The sequence below is a fragment of the Magallana gigas genome, chromosome 3 (assembly GCF_963853765.1).
Source record: "Magallana gigas chromosome 3, xbMagGiga1.1, whole genome shotgun sequence".
Lineage (NCBI taxonomy): Eukaryota > Metazoa > Mollusca > Bivalvia > Ostreida > Ostreidae > Magallana > Magallana gigas.
The window spans coordinates 13,767,375-13,787,538 of record NC_088855.1 but is presented as its reverse complement, the minus strand read 5'-3'; the positions used below and the strand labels follow the sequence as shown (position 1 = coordinate 13,787,538).

General features: G+C 32.9%; 4 protein-coding genes across 9 annotated transcripts; 3 read left to right on the top strand and 1 right to left on the bottom strand.

Moving 5' to 3' along the window:
* Positions 1-240: 240 nt before the first annotated feature.
* On the top strand, positions 241-1,470 carry LOC136273640 (leucine-rich repeat-containing protein 4B-like). The gene has a single exon (XM_066078577.1). The coding sequence runs from the start codon at positions 607-609 to the stop codon at positions 1,468-1,470; it is 864 nt and encodes a 287-aa protein (XP_065934649.1). The 5' UTR covers positions 241-606.
* A 32-nt stretch (positions 1,471-1,502) lies between these two features.
* On the top strand, positions 1,503-4,142 carry LOC105331921 (toll-like receptor 3). The gene has a single exon (XM_020068777.3). It carries the CDS (start codon positions 1,503-1,505, stop codon positions 3,183-3,185), a length of 1,683 nt encoding a protein of 560 aa, XP_019924336.3. The 3' UTR covers positions 3,186-4,142.
* Positions 4,143-4,533: 391 nt separating this feature from the next.
* On the bottom strand, positions 4,534-13,558 carry LOC105331925 (serine/threonine-protein kinase PRP4 homolog). 6 transcript variants are annotated; one of them, XR_002200010.3, is made up of 16 exons: positions 13,426-13,558; positions 11,388-12,356; positions 11,077-11,286; positions 10,638-10,781; positions 10,416-10,503; positions 9,780-10,305; positions 9,605-9,693; positions 9,362-9,455; positions 9,124-9,271; positions 8,798-8,935; positions 8,363-8,516; positions 7,948-8,062; positions 7,321-7,559; positions 5,387-6,715; positions 5,070-5,163; positions 4,534-4,653 (listed from the first exon to the last, which is right to left on the bottom strand). XR_002200010.3 is itself a non-coding variant. In XM_011434300.4 (14 exons), the coding sequence occupies exons 1-14, from the start codon at positions 13,458-13,460 to the stop codon at positions 6,512-6,514; spliced, it is 3,153 nt and encodes a 1,050-aa protein (XP_011432602.3). In that variant the 5' UTR covers positions 13,461-13,558; the 3' UTR covers positions 4,534-6,511. The 6 variants fall into 6 exon arrangements, 1 of the variants encoding a protein (XP_011432602.3); XR_002200009.3 differs by having other exon boundaries at positions 5,070-6,715; XR_002200005.3 differs by having other exon boundaries at positions 4,534-5,163.
* Positions 13,559-13,837: 279 nt separating this feature from the next.
* LOC105331926 (gamma-aminobutyric acid receptor-associated protein-like 2) lies at positions 13,838-18,912 on the top strand. Its single transcript, XM_011434301.4, has 4 exons — positions 13,838-13,995; positions 17,433-17,488; positions 17,763-17,935; positions 18,659-18,912. Exons 1-4 carry the CDS (start codon positions 13,962-13,964, stop codon positions 18,747-18,749), a joined length of 354 nt encoding a protein of 117 aa, XP_011432603.1. The 5' UTR covers positions 13,838-13,961; the 3' UTR covers positions 18,750-18,912.
* Positions 18,913-20,164: the final 1,252 nt, after the last annotated feature.

Below are 20,164 nucleotides of genomic sequence, written 5' to 3'. Positions count from 1 at the left end.
CGGTTGAAGTTCAATAAAATGCAATTTATGTAATGTATTGTCAGCATCTGTTATGACTTCTTTAGAGTAAACTACAACAAAATAAGTAAATACTGCCGCAACTTAAATTGATGCCTTGTAAATTAAATAATTGAATTTATCGATGAAACATTATGTTGAAAGATGAAATCGGGAATCTGTTTAACCAACGTGGTTTGGACAATTGTTTACAACATAAAAAACATGAAGAGATTATCGTGAAAACTCCTGGTCAATAAACGTCACAGCTGGCAGTTGATGCATAAATTACCAATACCGCGTAAGCAGGTAAGAGTGGGGGGTACCATCTGACGAGGACCAAATCGGTCAATTAAAACGCTTCTTTTATTAACTGCAACCCGTGATTCGACCATTAAAACTGTGTGTTTTCCAATAATGATCCCAATACTAAATGCACGTCTGAAAGATAACAACGGTCAGCTAAATTATCAACATTTGCAGAGGTGTGTGTCTTGTTAAACTTCGTAAACTAGTTTCTTGATAAGGAATAGTATTTAATTCATAATCTGAAAAACCACAAGCAGTATCGATTGGGCACAGTACACGTGTCAGTCTGTCTTCTTAACCATGTGCAAAATTACATTATGTACGTTTCTTGTTTTAAGACAACTTTTATTTGTCATCGGTAAGACATCGTGTCCGTCCTCCTGTACTTGCACCAAAACTGCTGTCGACTGTAGGAACAAACAACTACTGGAATTACCAAAGAAGCTTCCAACAAACATGGAAAGATTATATCTCGGAAATAATCAACTATATGCAATTGGTAAGGATGATTTCTGTGCTTTTCCTCATCTTGTCGAGTTACAGTTGCAAAATAACAGTATCGCATCATTGTCGCCATTTGCGTTTTCTGGAGAGTGTCTTCCAAAACTTCAAACTTTACGATTGGAAAATAATAAGATAACTGTCATTAAAGCAGATACATTCTTTAATCTATCATCGCTTGTCAATATTACTTTAACAAATAATGAACTTGCCGAGTTAAATCCCAGATCTTTCGAAGAAACCTCTTTGGAATTTTTGCACCTTGGCGGTAATAAACTACGAGAAATTCCAATTCTACAGAATTTAGAATCGCTTCAAGATCTAATTTTAGAAGGAAATATTATTCGGAGCTGTACCTTTCATTTGGTATTTAGGAACATGACAAATTTAAAAAGAATTGGACTTAGCAACAACAACATTCAAAACCTGGATGGAGAATCTTTCGAAAATTTAAAACAAAGCAGCGTTCGAAAGTTTGAGCTTGCCAGAAACAATATCACTAAGATTTCGAATAAAAGTTTTCTGCCACTTTCAAAATTACAATCTTTGAAACTTGGATTAAACCCTATTACAGACGGTGAACTATGTAATGCATTGGAGGGGTTACAGCAGGCTCCTATGAACTCGCTCAGTATTCCCAACATGAACTTCAACGGATTATAGTACCATCTTCATCTTTTCGATGGTTGAAAAGTATGAACTTGTCAACCCTTGACCTCAGTTTCAACGAGTTTTACACAATTCCGGCTCAAAGTTTTGAAAATTTGACCCAACTAAACTCTTTGGACTTGAGCAGTTGTGGAATTCGTGACATACACGACGACGCCTTCAGTGGATTACAAAATCTTAACAATCTCATACTAAGCAATAATTTCATTGAAAATATTCCATCGAACCTACCAAAACGTTTAATGTTTCTTTATATGGCTGAAAATAATGTTGGCGTTTTAAACAACAACATTTTCTCAAATTTGACTCTTTTGAAACGCCTTCACTTGGGCAACAATAAGATATTAACATTGTTTAAAGGCGCTTTTTCTGGACTTGTTAACCTGCAGGACCTACAGTTGCATGGAAACAGAATTAACACCCTTCCTAAACAGTTATTTGCACCTTTAGCAAATCTAACAAAGCTCCAACTCCAACAAAACAGGTTGACAACGATACAAAACTCTTCCAAAACATTTTCGTCATTGACGTCACTGAAATATTTAAATCTATCCGATAATGGGTGTTCCTTTTTACCAATAACAATGTTTTCAAGCCTCAAATCTCTACAGGAGTTGCAGCTTAAAGGGAACAAGCTAGGGAAATTTCTGCTAAATGATGCGGAGGGGAAATTATTTTCAGGGTTAAATACACTCAAAATCCTAGATTTGTCAAACAACCAAATTCATGCATTATCTTCTCGCTTGTTTAGAGACATGATTAACCTAGAAATCTTGAACTTAGAAGACAATTGGATACCTGGATTAGACGGGAGTATCTTATCCAGGGCTAAGCAGCTTCGCTCTTTAGTCCTTTCAAATAATATGATTTCTGTCGTAGATGAAGAAAGTATGAAAGGCTTGGAATCGTTGACAGATATAAACTTTAACAACAATCCATTTGCATGCACGTGTGATCTTCGATGGTTTCGAAGATGGATCGACAAAACTAAGACAAATGTAAGGGACAAGAAGAAATATCAATGTCATTCTCCTCAAGACTGGAAAGGCAAGCCACTGATGTCGTTTGACGAGACGAAGATTGAATGCAACCAAGTACCTGCAAAAGTCGTTGTCGGTGTCATTTTTTTGGTTACAATTCTTTATGTTTGTGCCTACTTATACCACATGCACATCCTATTTTACTGGTATACGACAAAGAAACGCTTCTTTCGTTGCTTTGGTAGAAGGAACAGAGATCTGAATTATATGGAATACGACGCCTGTATCATATACTCCGAGTATCCCGAGGACTACGAGTGGATAAAGACGCATCTTTTACCAGACTTTGACAAAGGAAACGAAGATGACAACTACCATGGAAAATACAAGATATACTTTGGCGATCGAGACACCCCGGGAAGCGCTGATATGATGAAAGCAATGGTGGATACCATGGAAACAAGCAGAAAAATAATCATTGTCGTTTCCAGACATCTGAAAACATATCCTCTAATTAATCTGTTTATTGGAGAAGCAATACATTTGAAAGGAAAGTCGCTGAGCGATATAATCATTATTACAGTAGGTAATGTTTCCTTTGCCGAGATACCTAGACTTCTTCACTCTAAAGTCAGGATTGGTGATCACGTTGAATGGAGAGATGATGATATTTATCGGAGGGTCTTCAAGGTGAAGATGGAGGATAAGTTAAAAATTAATTCGTTGTAAAAAAAAAAAAACATATGTAAGCGACAGGCTATTCTAATGTATATGATGTAGACTGTTACCGTTATTTAATCACTTTACACTTCCTCATTTTATTGGAAAGGGTGAAAATTGATTGATGGATTGCAAAAGGGTTTCATTTGCGCTATTACAACAATGCAAATCAATAAACTAGTAATATGTACGTTTACGCACTTGTTCTGCGTTGGAGTCTACTCCAATATTGTAAAACAAAGGCATATGTAAAATCCAAGTTACATTGAAATTATTGTGTGATGTAGACAAGTGTCTGTTTTAATTTCATGCATTTTTAATTTATTTAACTTCTCTTGATATAAATAAAATATTTTTGAACTGTTCGAACAAATGCTTAATCAAGCATGGGTTCAACAAGATATTATTTATTTTCAAGTATTTACAAATGGGGAAAAATGTATTTAGAGTATCATTCTGTAGAAAATAAAGGAGAAACGGTTACAAGTTCATCATTTATTACATGTAATTTGAAAATTGTTTTTTAAAATATATTTTGATTGGAGCTGTTGATTCCACATCAGAAATTTAAAGTTCATCACAATTCCCTCAGAAGTTAACATGAAGCAATCATCTGGCCCATCAATATGTCCTTGAAGAGTCCAATTTAAATTCACAAAGTATGTTAAAAGGCTTACCTGAAATAAAAAATACATGTATCTAGAAAAATTGTTCAAAAAACGCTATAGTCTCTCTTTGCTTACAAGCATCTGGAAAAAATGTTACTTAGTCCATTTCCCTTACCTTTCAGTAAATTAAATATTAACACTACAAACGGTCAAACACTTTTCTTCTGATTCGGTATTAAACCAACTTTAATCAAATCTTCATTAGATACAACAATAACTGTTAAATTTTATCCCACCCCCAACAAAATCATTTTTATATTAATTTATCAGAAACCAATTGAATAGAGTGAACCAAAAGCAAACCTGAAATATATTTGTTGGCCAATTTAACTTTCTGATAAATTTATCAAAAATACTTTCTATATAGCATAATAGCATCAACATGTATATATTAAATAGTATCATTTTCACCTTAATGCTATCTATCTTTTTTTCTATCTTGAAGATAGATAGCTAGATTTTATATAAATATATATAGAGAGAGAGAGAGAGAGAGAGAGAGAGAGAGAGAGTATTCCTTCAATTTTTGATTGGATGCACATCAGTGTTATTTTGTCCTATGCGACACATTATTACATAGCCAAATACTAATCATATATATGTAATTCTTCAAAATATGTCAACATCATTTAATAAAGAAAGGGTAACTTAAGTAAGAAATTGATTCTCAATAACATTGATTTTTTCTGGGGTTTTTTTTTTATTGGTGGGCACCTGTAATTTCTTCAAAAGCATTATAACATGCTTTACTACTTGATTGGTTTATAACCTTGATATGCATTTCCTCTTCTTATGACTGGGCTTCTTATCTGGAAGACAGAGAAGTATTTCATTATAAATATCAAATCCGATTTCTTATTAGAACCAGCAAGATTTATACTTACTTCAAAACACCCAACAGATATCAAAGTGTTAATTGATACTTTTTCTCTCATCAAATTCTATTCTAATCGACACTGAATAAATACACAGACACTTTACCAAATTTTTTTTAAACCTTTACCATATGTTCTTTGGAAATCGTATTTATTATTTCCCTCTGAAATATTAATCCATTAGGATTTCACCACTTTTAGGTGAAGAAATCAAAAAGTGTCATTTATTTTCCAACAAAGCAGGGCTTTTTATTGCTGTTCTCAATTTTGGCATAAAAGCCATGAACCCTGAGAAGTGTATTTCAGTTTTCAACAGTAGGGTTTGCCATACATGATTGTTTGCAATTTACGTGAGCCGAGATGATAATTCCTCCATTGTCCAGTTGCCAGCCTGATCTCAGCTTTCAACTCGCTGGTCTTGTCACAATGAGATGTGTCTCATCTCTCTCAGATACAAGATGCAAAGAGAAAAGCAACTTATTTAGGAATAGATCTCTTAGCACACAGTGATTGAATAATATCTCATTGTCTAATACAAAATTGACAATTTGTCTGCATGTCTTTGTCGGATGTAGGTCAAAAAAAGAAGAGGGTAATAAAAAAAAAATCTAATTAGACAACTAATCTGACAACAATCAATTGAAAGTAATCAAGAAACAATTATTACCACATAAAACCCCTGTGTGCTACCCAGCAGGCTTTCTTAACTGTGCTGTTAAGGCCTAAGTGAAGAGAAACATTGACATCAGATATTTATTTCAAAACTACAAAGAAATCAATACATAACAAAGACAAAACATGGAAATCAAAACATATACCAAAAAAAAAAGTCATATATCTTATTTTTTTCCTATAATATATCTAATATATCTGATATTTTTTCCCCTAATATCTTGGCAAATATATAAATGTAAGAAAAGATTTTTATGCATTGGGGCTAGAGGAAACAAATGAAGAGGAAATATGTTTTTTTTCCTATCATTTGAAAAAATTGAATCAAAGTGCAGCATCTTGGTTTTCACTTATCTTTGACACATGAGCTGAAGTTATCACAATCAGGATCAAACTTTTCTGTATTTATACCATCATGTCTGGAACAAAACAAGTTCCAAAATCTTTTTAGAAATATATTTTTAGAGCAAACTAAATTTATTCAAATATTCAATATCTTTGAATACAATACAATTATGAAATAATAGTTTTGAATTTTAAATTGTGTACATACTGACATACAAATTTACACAATAATGACCTCTGAAGAAAAAACTGAAAATAAAGTAAACGTTCTTGAAATGACTGTTTTTAAATTGTTGTTAAGATAAAATTGGAACTTTTCTTACCTATTTTACCTACAGTATGTCAAATAAAAACACATGAATGTTACAGAGATGACTGCACAGTCAGCGGAGTTCAGTATGGTTACCTTATATACAAAAGAGTTTTCCTGTCTGTGGGGCATTGAGCCCCTAGGCTTGTAGCTCATACTGAAATGTAAAACACATCACATACAGTCTCGACAATAATTTTTTTATACAAAAATCGCAATAAAATAGTCAAAACATTAAGTCTCTTTTTGTAATTCCGTACAAGCATTCTGGCAATAACGCTCACAAATCACGGAGTTCATGTACAAACAAATCTGTACAATTCCAGCACATTGTGCTATCAATTTTTTCCTCTCCCCTAATATGTCCCCTATGTATAGGCCAGTATTTATGAGCCTATCATTACACAGGTTTAGTGTGCATTCACTCACGACAACCTATACCCTCACTAGACATACAGTCTTTGATCACAGTCTGTCCTGAATGAATGAGTGCGTCAGGGCCTGGTTAATGGAGATACGTTTACTGGGGTCCAGCATGAGGGTGGAATCCAGGAGGTCCTTCAGCTGCCGCACTTTCTTAAGCTGGTCTTCAGGGAGGCGCTGGTACCCGATCAACTCTGCAAACAGGTCCTTGCTGGCACTGATGGTGCTCAGAACGGAAACTTTCTCCTACAAAACACATGTCCATAGATCTTACCTGGCAATCCTTGTTAAAGGGCAAGACTCAAGCTTGTCATTGTATATGTTAAGTAAGTGATCCCCCAACCCGAACCTCCATCTACCCTGAGACAAGACACCATGTCAAGACTCCATAATGAGGCTTGTGATTAAATAAATTGTGATTAAATAAATTAAGTGGAATTAAATAAATATACATTTTCTCTTGCATTACCTTACATTTATAACATGCATCGACCTAAACTTTTGAAAAAAATCTAAACACTAATTTACAGTACATCAACTTGAATAATTTTCATCTTACAATTTTATATTGAAAGATATAAAAATAAGAATACATGTAACTTTCATATTAAAGAAAGCCCCTGTTCTGCTTACATTTACTCTTCACTCTCCACATCAGTTGTAAGAAATGTCAATTATCACAAGAGAAGACAAACAATGGGAGTGATAAACTGCATTAAAATATCAGGGTGTCATGTACAACTAACAAACATATTAAAATATCACAAATTAAGATGAATTAGCTTAAAAATTAAGATTTTACAATTCACACGTCATAGACAAGAAATTGCTGATGAAACATAAGGACTTACTCTGTGTGTGACTTTGTCCACTTCATGATACAGGAAGTTGTAGTTGCTGTCAAAATGCTGATCCCTAAACATACCCTTTCTGATGATTTTATTGGGGAACTTTCCCTTCAGGTCCATCATGAACTTGAGCATCTCATTGTTCGACTGCCCAGGGAACAAGATCTTGCCCGTGTACAGTTCGAAGATGGTTGTTCCCACGGACCATAAGTCCACATTATGGTCATAGCCCATTCCAATTACTGCAAAGCACAGAAAATAGAAGTCAATTAATTACAGTAAATGTATTATATATGAAGTCATCCACTGTAAATGAGCTACATTTGGCTGTGTGTTCATTTAATCATTTTTAGTGGAAAGCACTTCCACCAAGTCAGTATAATGCTAAACATGGGTACAATGGATACCCATGAATGGGTACAATAGGTACATAGATAAATGCACTGAATTGAAAATACACCCAACTTGTTAAAAATTAGTATCTATCAAATACAGTTTACGCTAAATATTATGCAGTTAGAAGTATTTAAATACCAGTACTTTATTTCACCAAAAAAAAGCTGATTATGAAAAAATTTTGAACAAAATCTCAATAAATCAGCTAGCAGTTTAAGTTAAACAATTACTTACTGATTTCTGGAGCTCTGTAGAATCGGCTGACCAGATAGGGGGTGATGTCATTCTCCGAGACATGCGACGCTGATCCAAAGTCACAAAGCTTCAGGTGAAGTTTACTTTCATTGACCTGCAGAAAGAATGTAAGAATGAAGACATCAGGAATCACATATATATGATTTTTTTTTTTTGTAATTTGTCATTTATGATACAAAAATAACATGTTGATTTCAGTGTATCCTCACCCATTACTTTGCCGATTAAAAAAAATCATGAAATCCATGTACATCCACCATGGTTTTTAACTGAATCAAACCATGTCTTATCAATGACAACTGCTGCTTTGTTACAAATCATTTATCAAGTCTTGTGAAATTCTATCTTCAGACATGTATAGAAAGACTAATATTTAGTATTACACTGTACAGACCAGAATGTTATCAGGCTTGATGTCTGCATGAAGAATGCTGTTCCTCTTGAGATGCTTAAGGGCCAAAAACAGCTGCTGACTGTACGATCTGACGGCCTTTACATGAAGTCCAATGTCTTTCCCATATTTCTTTAAGACTTCCCTTAAATTCATACTACAAAACAGAACATCTTTTTTTTTTATAATAACAGACACAAATTTTAATATCTAATTCAGAATCATTCAAACAAAATTCAGAGATTCTTATGTAGAAATTCATTAAGCTATCTATTTTATTTTTCATTAAAGTCAAACTACCTAAAAAATGTTTCTAATATCTTTAAAAAATAATTTAAAATAAGATTCCTATTAAGTAATTTGATAAATAACAAAACACAATTATCATATATTAAATTAGATTTTACATCACAAAATCACATAAAAATCATGTCTAACCTTAAAGACTCGAACACTAAACATAAATGATTTTTGTGGAAGAAATGTCGATAAAGGCGGAGACAGTGAAATTTATCGTCTGGGTCAGCATCGTTAAGTTTTCTGAGAAATTCAAGTTCTTTGAGTCCAGTCTTGTGCCTTGAAAAAAAAAATGATAAAACCATATTAATTCATTTAAATGCATCACTGAAAAAAAAAAAAACCAAAAATAAATCAGCAGAATAGTGTTTACTAGTACATGTATATTATTTGATTAAGAATTGATTGATTTAAACATTTTTGTTACATGGATCTTTTCCCATTACTGGTTGCAAAGATGGACCTACATGATTTCGTTATTTCTGATGATTTTGATGGCTGTTTCCATGTTTCCTCGAGCTTCGTCCCTGGCTCGGACCACATTACTGAACACACCCTGTCCTGTGTATCCATACACAGAGTATCGCTTGTCCAGCATCTCCCCAATCCTCACCCCTGAAATCAGAGTCAATCATGATACATCAAGTTTACAACATAACTTTTCCACTTGAGTGGTTTGAATGATGGACATGTACAACTACTTACTGTAGTAGCCCTCTGCATCATCCCAGTTGTCAATCAGGGTGGGGTTCTCTACCACTGGCCCAGTAAACCTTGAAACTGTGCTTGGACTTCCCAACTAATGAATTGAAATTAAAAGTGTTGGACAAATAAGAAATTACCTTTTTTTTTATTCGTAAACATTTCATATATTTCTTGTTGTGAAGTAATTCTTTAGTAAATAGTATGGTATATGCTGAATAAAAATTAGCAATTGCAGATACTTACAGCGTAATCATCACTGAACATATCCTGTGTGTCAGCAAACATGTCGGCCTTTGACTTCTTTTTTTCACCCTCTTTTGTGGTTCCATCAGCTGGACAATAGTGAAACACTGATTAGCATACTTTCAATACTTAAATACAAATCAAAAGATACAAAGACATAATTAAGTTCACTTACCATCAGATTTGGCATCTTTAGATTGTTGCTCTTTCTTTTTAGGCTTTTCTCTTGACTGATCAGTAGATATGCTACCCTTTCTTTCACTCTTTTTATCCTTTTCACTTCTTTTGTCATCGGAATCATCTGACTCTGAACTACTTGATTCCTCCCTTCTCCTGTCGATATCAGGACTCTGGGATTTACTCTGGGATTTCCTCTTCTCTCGGTGGTAATCTGGACTCCTGGACTTTCTCCTCCTCCTGTAATCCTCGCTTCCTCTGGACTTCCTTTTTGGGTGATCATCTTCAGAGTCGGACTCCGAGCTGGAGCTGGAACTGCTGCTGTCAGAGCTAGAACTTCTGGAGGATGAACGATGCCTTGGCCTTGACCGGGAGTAAGACCTTGACCTAAATTCTGATCTGGAGGGTGACCGTGACCTTGATGGAGAGGGTGAGGGTGACTGAGGGGCTGAGGGTAATGGAGCAGGTGAGGGAGGCTTAGGTGAAGGAGCTGACTGTAGGCTTTCTTCTTCTGTTTTTAAACGCTGAAATTAGATACACATACATAATACTACGCTTATCAAAATAAATTGCAGTACAGAAGAAAAATCTCTTTCAAAAAAAATTTCAAAACTATTCAAGAAGAAATCATCACCTGCAAAAGAGCCTCGCGTTGCTTTCTTCTTTTCTCTATCAAAGTATCTTCATCATCATCGTCATCGTCTGGGATATCAATGTTGATCCTTGAGGAAGATAAATTATTCAATTAAGACTTTCATAACCCATTTAAACCACATAGGTTATAAATAGGATGCTGCGGTTACCCTTTGCATAATAGAAAGTGAACATTTGTGATGGTAGTCTTTTTAAAACTTACTCTTCATCTGACTCCTGCTGAAGGGCCATTCCCTCTGACAAGCTGCCTTTGAATTTATCCTCGTTCTTATCCTTCCGTCTGCGGTCCCTGGATCTACTTCTTCTGCCTCTTCTTCTGTCCCGCGATCTACTCCTGTCAAACCGCCTGAAAAAATCAATTATAATTATTCAATGAATGCACAAAATCAATTAACAGAACTTTTTTTATATATGCACAACTCACAACACTGATTTATTTTCACCTTATCTTTAATTTTGAGGGAACTTTAGTTAACTTTTTGAAGATAACTTATTACAAAACTGCTCCTACCTAAATTAGGCGGAAATCTTTAATGTACCTTTCGAACATTATGAAGAAGGGAAATTAAGGTGATAACAGACAGTAAAATGTTATAACTTATTGAGTTACTTCTTTTATGACCAGGAACTCAATGACATACCCCCTGTCCATTGATCTGATTGGTGGGGATCTTCTGTCCCGCCTGTCATCTCTAAATCGTCTGTCATCATCATCATTACGCCTCAGAGAATCGTCATCCTCGCCGTTCCTTCGGCGTCTCTCTTCCTCAATGAGTCTCTCCTCTCTTAATCTTTCTCTGGCACTCATTCCTCCTTCTTTGCCCCGGTCTGCATCTCTAGATCGATCTTGACTAAAGAAAGAAAATACCCCATCAATTATTAAAAGAATAAGCAAAAAAGCACACTAAAAAATGCTGTAAATTGCAAAAATAAAGATATAAATGAAATTTACCTTCTTCGAACTGGAGAACGACTCCTTCTCTCTCTACCAACTCTATCTCTACTCCTCTCCCTACTTGGAGAGAGTCTCCTTTCTCTTAACCTACTCTCCTGCTCTCTTACAGATCGTTCTCTCTCCCTGGATCTGTCTCTATCTCTAGAGTGAAGTTCTCTATCTCTTGGTTCCCTATCCCTTGGTTCCCTATCTCTAGACCTGTGAGGCCGCTCACTACTTCTTTCCTGTCGCCTTCTTTCATCCCTTCTGACAGAGTCTTCGGACTCTGACGTTTTTCTTCTGTCTTTATCTCTTCGATCAGTGTCTCTACTGCTTACTTTGCTGGACTTTTTGTTCTCTTTGGACATACTGCTCTGAGTTCTAATTGGGGGCATTTTCCGAGTAGCTGCTTCCACAGATACAATTTCACAGTCTGAGTCTCCACTTTCCTCCTCAACCACCTGTTTCTCCTTTTTATCAGCTCCTTTTTCTTCTTTCTCCTTCACTCTACGAGTTCGCTGCATCTTCTGCCACTCTAGTCTCTTTTTCTTCTCTTTCTGTGTTTCTTCATAGTCCACCTCTCCTTCTTCCTCTGAATCAGTCCCGTATCCTTGTGCTATCAGCTCCATTGGATTAGAATCAATGATATTTCCATTGCTCTCTGACTGCAGGACCTCTCTCAGAGCTTCTCTGGCAGCCTCTAATTTTTCTAAATCAACAGAGTCATCAATTTTCATCTTTTTAGAAGATCTCCCTTCCTTTTCATTCTTACTGTTCTTACTCTTTTTCTTCTTATGTTTATGTTTCTTTTTCTCGTCTCGCTTCTCTCCATGCTTAGAATGTTTGTGCTTGTTCTTGTTCTTGTGTTTGTGTTTATGTTTTTTCTTTTCTTTGCTGATTTGAAAGTCTGCTTCTGGCTCTTCTTCCACCTCAATATCTTCATCTATTTCTTGGACATTGGCATCACTTTCTGAGGTTTCATCCTCGCTTCAATAAAAAGTATCAAATTAGTAACTGTAGTCTTTGACTATTGATAAAAATATTAACTGTAGAAAGAATATATCCTAATTTTCTGTTTATAAAATGATGACCGATTCTTTATTTTATATAATAAGTTACTTAGTGTTTGTGTATGTAACAATGAGACAAAACCTGATGGGTTAATTGTCAATATGTCCCCACCAATAATAAATGTAGTCCTACTGATGTATATGTATTGACTCTCACTAATGCCAACCAGCCCCCATCCAATACCATACAATTTTTAGGATACACAATTCATTATGGTGTGTATGCATGGAAACCTATACTATAAATTTTTCAACATTATTACCAAGGTACTTTCATGTTGTTTGCATTGCTAAAATCCTATTTTCTCGCATTATTACCGGTGTGAGATCTGTTTGTCCAGTGCGAGACAGCAGTGTTTGAATTTTCTGTCTTACACTAAGTATTACTATGCCGCTTTAAATGACGGTAAAATAATATTGTAAAATAATGCAAGAAAAATAAAAATTCATAATAAACTCGCGTGGGATTGTAAAATTCCACTGAGGTGACAAGATTCATGGTCTAGGACGAGGCCAGTCCTAGACCATGAATTTTGTCCCCTTGGTGGAATTTCACTATCCCACACGAGTATTTAATGAACGATTCTAATAATCTCGTTAAAAAATTATTTCTTTAAATCTTTACCCGGCGTGGAGTGCCCACATTGATAATTTACTGTAAATGAGTGTAATGTGAAAGTTGACTTCATATGTACAGTACCAAAATGTACTACAATGAAAATGCTTTTATTTTAGAACTTAAAATACACACAGATCATGGATCATTTAATAAATCAATGAAATTTGTAAAATGATAATACACGCCATTGGATTATAATGATTTTACATAACTTTGAATTTAAAAAAAGAAATCTGAATAACGACAAAAATTGACACAGGATAATTCCCGTTAATCATGGTTGAATTCATACCAAAAAATGAATAACCCATCTCAATTACATAGTCACTGATTCAACAATCACAAATAAAAGACTGATCAAGACTACCTCAACTTCCCATTGTGTGTGTATTCAGTCGCCATTTTCGTTAGCAGGTCGTTGTTGGTTTTACTAATAACAGTAAAGTCTCATAATCACACCAATAGGATCCATGCATATATGATTAATAAAAAAGTAAAAAAGTATAAATTTTAATAACTGAGAAATTTTCTCATCTTTTTTCTTAACATCACAGTCATTCAAGAAGTCCGTTGTGATTCACAATATTTCAAATATAAATGTCATATTTTTCTGATATGTCATTTCGTTCAACATTAATTTATCTATTCGATGAAATTTCTTTTGGTTATGATAAATGATTTTTTGACTCAAATTGTGTTTCTTGTTGTTGAAAAAAATATTAGGCCTATAAAATTTTATTCTTGTACTGTTGTCGCAAATGTGAAACATATGTTTTCCCTGTTTTTAGTAGATCTCTCTATGACGTCATAAAGGAAGTCGCTCACCTCCATAGTTTGACAGACATATAAAAGTCACCTGCCATTGTTTACATTATTTTAACAGCAAACAAGTAACGAAGGAAGATGAAATTCAAGTTCAGAGAAGAGCATACCTTTGGTAATGTATCCATGGTTATTTTGGATTATGTTTTCTTGAGTATCGATGTAAATAGTAAATGTTTACGGTCTAGTTTTGGTTTGGGGGCGAAGAATAACATTGTCTAATATTCCGCAGATATTGAGCAACGATTTCTCAGTTTGGTAAACAAACGTTCATAATAGAATACTTTCTTAATCTTTCTATCACTAAGGAGATGAATAAATTCTACTGATAAACTAATATTTTCTTTAGAATTATATCATTTTCGTATTAATTATATTACTAAAATTTATTTTAACATTCTGTCTCTAAATTAATGTATGTTGTTGTTAATTTTTTTGTAATCATATCTATTTTCATACCCATAAAGATAGTAGATTGAATCTTGTTTTTTTCTGTTTATGTTTTGTTCATATTCAACGGTTTAAATACCCATTTAAATACTCAAATAAAACACTAGTCTTTAATTGTCCATGACATATTAAATAAAATTAACCCATGCAGATTGGAATCACACACATATAAAAACTTAAAGACGGTTTCAAGATAACTGCAGTACTGCTCAATGTTGCAGAGGACATTGATACATGTATATGTAACATACCGTAACTGCAGCAAATGTTTGATTAAAAAATGTGTCAATATTATCAACCTTGTACTAATTCAAAATTTAAAATTGTGTATTTTAGTCAGGATTTCCATAAATTGAATATTGAAATTATGAATTATGGATTTAATAAATCATTCAGAATATTATTTTATAGTACGTAGTATTAATATTATCTGTCAGCTATTCCACAAAAAATCTTATATACTTCATTAGATTTTAGAGATTGTTACAAGGATCTCTATAATTACAAAATGGCCATGTGAAGGATCATTTGTTTTTAAAAATTTAACCCATCTTGTGTATCCTAGTTAGTGATACAGACTACATTGTCAATACTTATGTAATGAAAGAGATTTCAATATCTACATCATCTTAATTTCTGCTCATATCCTTTTAGTTTTATGCCAAATCATAATGTTATTGCTATGCAAAAAGTCAAAGATTTATTAATCTAAGTTGTGTTGTTGAATTTTTGTAAGTTTAATCAATGTATAAAATTAATTTGTGGAAAGAAAAATTTTCATTTCACAATTTACTTAAAATGTATGTAGAAGTACATGCATGCTCATACAATCTGACTTTTTGGCAAGTAGCTTTGATGAGGTTATTGCCATTCTATAGATATTCATTCATGGCAATTACTTGAACAGGTAGAAAAATTTCACAAGATCATCTTGTTATAACATATCATATTGTGCTATACACTGTTTACCTACATGTGTCAGATGACACAGCAGGTACCGAAAAGAGAAGAAAATTTCTTTGTATGCACATATACTTATGTAATGGTACCCCAGATTTAAGAACAACTTGAAGTAAATTAATTGTGTGTTTGAATAGACATTACATAAACTCACATTGGGGGGTAGGCTGTCTTTAAAGTACAATTAAATTGAAATTTGGTGGTCATTTAAATGATTTGGGGTAAAATATTGCTTAATTGTTGCTCTGGTAAATGAGCTTTGCTGATGTTGCCACATGAATTACTGTACACAGCTAGGTCCTACATGTACATGACATTACATAGCATGACAGCAATAGACATTGCTTAGCGTATATCTGTAGTCATGCTCAAGTTATTTACAATGTACACATGATCCGTAGGTTATATTCTGTAGGATTTTGATCCTGTGTATGTAAGGTATATGTACTACATGTTAGGTAATATCATATAATGTGGTATCTGCAAAATAGGCCTTTACTTGTAAATAAATGCAAGTTAAGTATTGCAAAATAACCTGAAAATTTATCTTAATTAATGTCTACTAATTGTTGTGCGTTTAGTCTGGTCATATATTTGGTGTTTGATTCGGTGTGAGTTTTTTTTTTTTTTTTTTTTTTTTTTTATCCCCAAAATTGTAGGTACCATGATAGGTAATTACATTTAAAATTTTATCTCAAAAAGACTGATAAATATACACTTTAAAATCATTTGTTATTTTTTTTGAATCATTATAAGTACATTTAATTCATCTATTAGAAAAGCTATGCACAAAATATTAGTTAAACAGTTTGCTCAAAAAGCATCTCTGTTTACACGGGTCACCCTTTATACACTGTGGATGCATTGTCTTACTGAGGTAATGACAATTCAGATAAAATATGTGTATATATCACAGATTCTACATATTCATTTCTATATGTTCGTTTCCTGAATTCATGGCAAATTTTCCCTAGAGATTCCAATGTTTGTTGTAATGTACTTATGATAAGCTTGCATGTCTTTATTCATCATGTTTTCTCATGTTGTGTTAGATAGCAGAAAAAAATAAAAATAAATTAAGCGCATAAAAGATTTGAAAATTTTTATTAGTTAAAAAGTTCAGTGGGATATAAACTTGGTTGGTACATGATCAGATCCTGAGCCTGAAGAGCCTCTCAGAAGATTTGATCTCATAACAAGCAAGTTCATATCCCTGTGAAATTTTTAAAATTGCTGTTTATTATACCTAAAGTTACATTTTAGAAAGGAAAATTGTTCATAATTAATTAACATTTCCTTGTTTTTATGTTTGCAATAATGCAACCGTCAAACAACATGTGCTCACTGTTATCATCTTGACTTCATGAAAAAATTCTCACAGAATTGAACGTTTTTGTTTTTATATAGGTTCATACAAGGAAACATATAATTTGCAAATGTAAATATTGTGCCATGTACTTACCAGGGTATATCTATTTTTTCTTTTCTATGAAAAATATAATACTTCCCATTCAAAGATAAAAATAAAGCAAAATAATGGAATTTTAAGGTTATACCTCATTGAGAGTCGTTCTTGTAGTTACATACTGTATACAGGGTTATTTTTGCCCCGTGTTATTTTCGCCCTTCTACACTTGCAAACGGTTTCGCCCAGTCTTGAATTCGCCCAGTTGCAGTTGTGTAAATAGAAATAATTGTAACATAGAATACGCCTAGTCTTAAATTTGCCCTCTGACAACAGGGGCGAAAATAAAATTTCCCTGTATATAGTAATTATGTACTAGTGGGTGTTGTTTGTAATAAATGAGGAGTATATTTTGACATTACATTTTATCAAAATGATATGAATTTAAAAAGTTTACATAACTTGCTCAAGATCAAACTACGAATGCTAGAAGGTTGGAATATTGTTAGTTAGGAAATAATAGAAATGTTACGTCAAAGACAAAAATGAAAAAAATATTGTATATTCTATGTGTGTACTATAGAATGTCAAAAGTAGCTCACAATTTAAGTAGGTACTTAAAGTTAAATGTTGATATGTTACATGTAATAATGTTTTCAGGAAATATTGTTAAGTGTCAGAGACATATTGCACATGCAATTAGGATATTTGAAACATTTGTTTGGTATTCATTATAGAACAGAGGAAGGCAGAGTCCACAAAGATTAGGGACAAGTACCCAGAGAGAATTCCTGTGAGTAAATTATCATGATATTGTTTATATGCTACTTTTATAAAACAAATAAAAATGATAGGGATGCCAGCAGTCCTTACTAAGAATATTTTATGCTACTGGCCAAAAGATCTGTTGATTAATAATTACTTCTGTTAAATAATAAAAATATTTCTGTTTAATGTACATTTTCTTAAAAATAAACTTTCTTAAGATGCATGTAAACAGTGAAATGTCATCTTTGCCAAACAATGAAAACATATTTAAATATTTCACATTTTTTCTACAAAAATAGGTAATCGTGGAGAAAGACCCGAAATCCCAGATTCAGGACATAGACAAACGCAAGTTCCTGGTCCCCAATGATATCTCTGTGGCTCAGTTTATGTGGATCATTAGGAAGAGGATTCAGCTACCCTCAGAAAAAGCCATCTTTCTGTTTGTAGGAAAAGTTTTACCCCAGTCTAGGTGGGTTCATTGTGTAAAGACACACTTGTGCTTAAGCACATGACTGATAGGTTTACTGATCTACGTGACACAGTTACTAAGAAAAAGAGTCATCATAGCTGTCACTGTGTGCTTATGTCTGTTCGTGACAGTTTTAGTTTATTAATTGAATTCTTGATGTCATTTGATCACACAGCGATGATGAGGCTACCAATTATTGAATACAAAAAATTTTCTGTTCAGAAAGGCACTTCTCTGTACTTCTAAGTAACATTTTATTTTCTCAAACATCTTAATGATTTTAATAGCATAGTTTGATTTAATCACTTGCACTTTAAAATGTCTGCAAATACTGGACAAGCTATCATGCCATAAATTATTAGTTACTTAGGATTTTACATATTGAATATATATATAAGCATTTTTAGACTCTATGTCATCTATGTCACAATAATTTCAAAGAAATACTCTAGACTTGGCTACAGAGCTGTTTTGCAGCATATTCTCAATAAGAAACATGTATGATAAAGATATTTTAAGTTCACAGGTATAGTAAGTAAAGCTGAATACCCGTATGTATGAATTGTATAATCATTCCCTGAAACCAATATTTTCCAATATTGAATATTACGGTAAATGAATAAAACGATTTTCAAATAATTTACAGGTGAAGGTTAATTCTCACCTTTAATATTAACCTGGTACTGCTTCTTCTGTTAATATTTACTGTACTGTTATTTCCAGTGCAAGCATGGGGCAGGTATATGAGGAACACAAGGATGAAGATGGATTTCTATATATTGCATACAGTGGGGAAAATACATTTGGACAGTGAACTTTCTTCTGTGTTTCCAGTTCCCCAGTTGTTAATTTTTTTGTTTCATTTAATCGTCCATCATGTTTTATTTGTAAAATGAAAATACATGTATGTTAATTGCACAACTACCGGTAGAAACTGTCAAATCAACTAGTTATATCAACTGCTTTTGGTAGTCAATGAATAATTTTTTTTTTTTATTTATTTATTAAGTTAAGAATATTTAAACATTGTAAGATTTAATAATATTAGGATCATTTCTGATTTTCAGAAGAAAATAAATTATTCTTCTTAATTTGTAGGATTTCTTAATTTTTTGATAATTTATATTTAATTACCGGTATTTACATGTGTATGTTGTGCTTGTACTTGAATGGATTTGTTTTATTGAAACCAATCAAGAAAACAAATTACATTGTATAAATGGGTGTACTTTGTTTTACTTTCATTTGTCATTCATATTGTTCAGCAGGGCATATATAACTGATTGTTTGCATATACACATTGTTTTGGTTGAACATTGCAGAAAAGAAAGAACACTCTAGTAGATATTTTTAAGAATATGAAGTATTAATTTATCAAAATTTGTTATTTATTTGTAAACACTGTAGTTATTTTGGTCAAGAGTATTTTAAAGTCTTTTAAAATATGTGGTATGATATAATTATGTTAAATATAGCTTTGAGGTTTTTTTTTCAACAAAAAGGAATAATTTATTAATATAAATTATATTAATATGCATTAAATTGGCAAATGTTTTGGAACATGTACATGTATGTATAGTAGGTTACAGTAAATATATTGTATGGTAATAAGTATTTGCATTTTCATATCAGTTTATGAATTGTATCATTTTGACTTGTATCTGAAAAAAGCTAAGTTTCTTGAAATGGCAAAATCAACATAACTAATATTGTAAATGTTTGTTGAAATTACAAATAATGAGATGTTATACAAAGTAATTTTAAATAATAACTAATTTTCAAAAATGTCTAACTAATACTTTGACAATACACCTTATTATGTACGTTTTTTTTTCAAAGATTTGTTGTTGATGATTTTTTTCTTTCTAATTTTGCTTTCAGCATTAGAATTACTATTGTACATTTGAAAATAATTTGAGATTTCTGCAAAATAAATTACACAGCAGATGTTTGGAGTTGTTGCCCTTACTAACACTCTTTTGTGTTGATGTAAACATGCTGGACTGACTTTTCATGGTAGGTAATCTGTGAAGCTCACGGGCAAATTTCTCCTTTCGTACATTTAAGTGATATGAATAAAAGCTTGTTTTAGTAATACATATTCCGTACTTTAAATTTACTCTGTTGGTATTTCACGACACCGTTTTAAGATGTGGAGCGTCCAGAATTTCCTCAAATTCAAAACGAAACATTTTAATATTGAGTTTTTCTGGGGACATTTTGTATTGT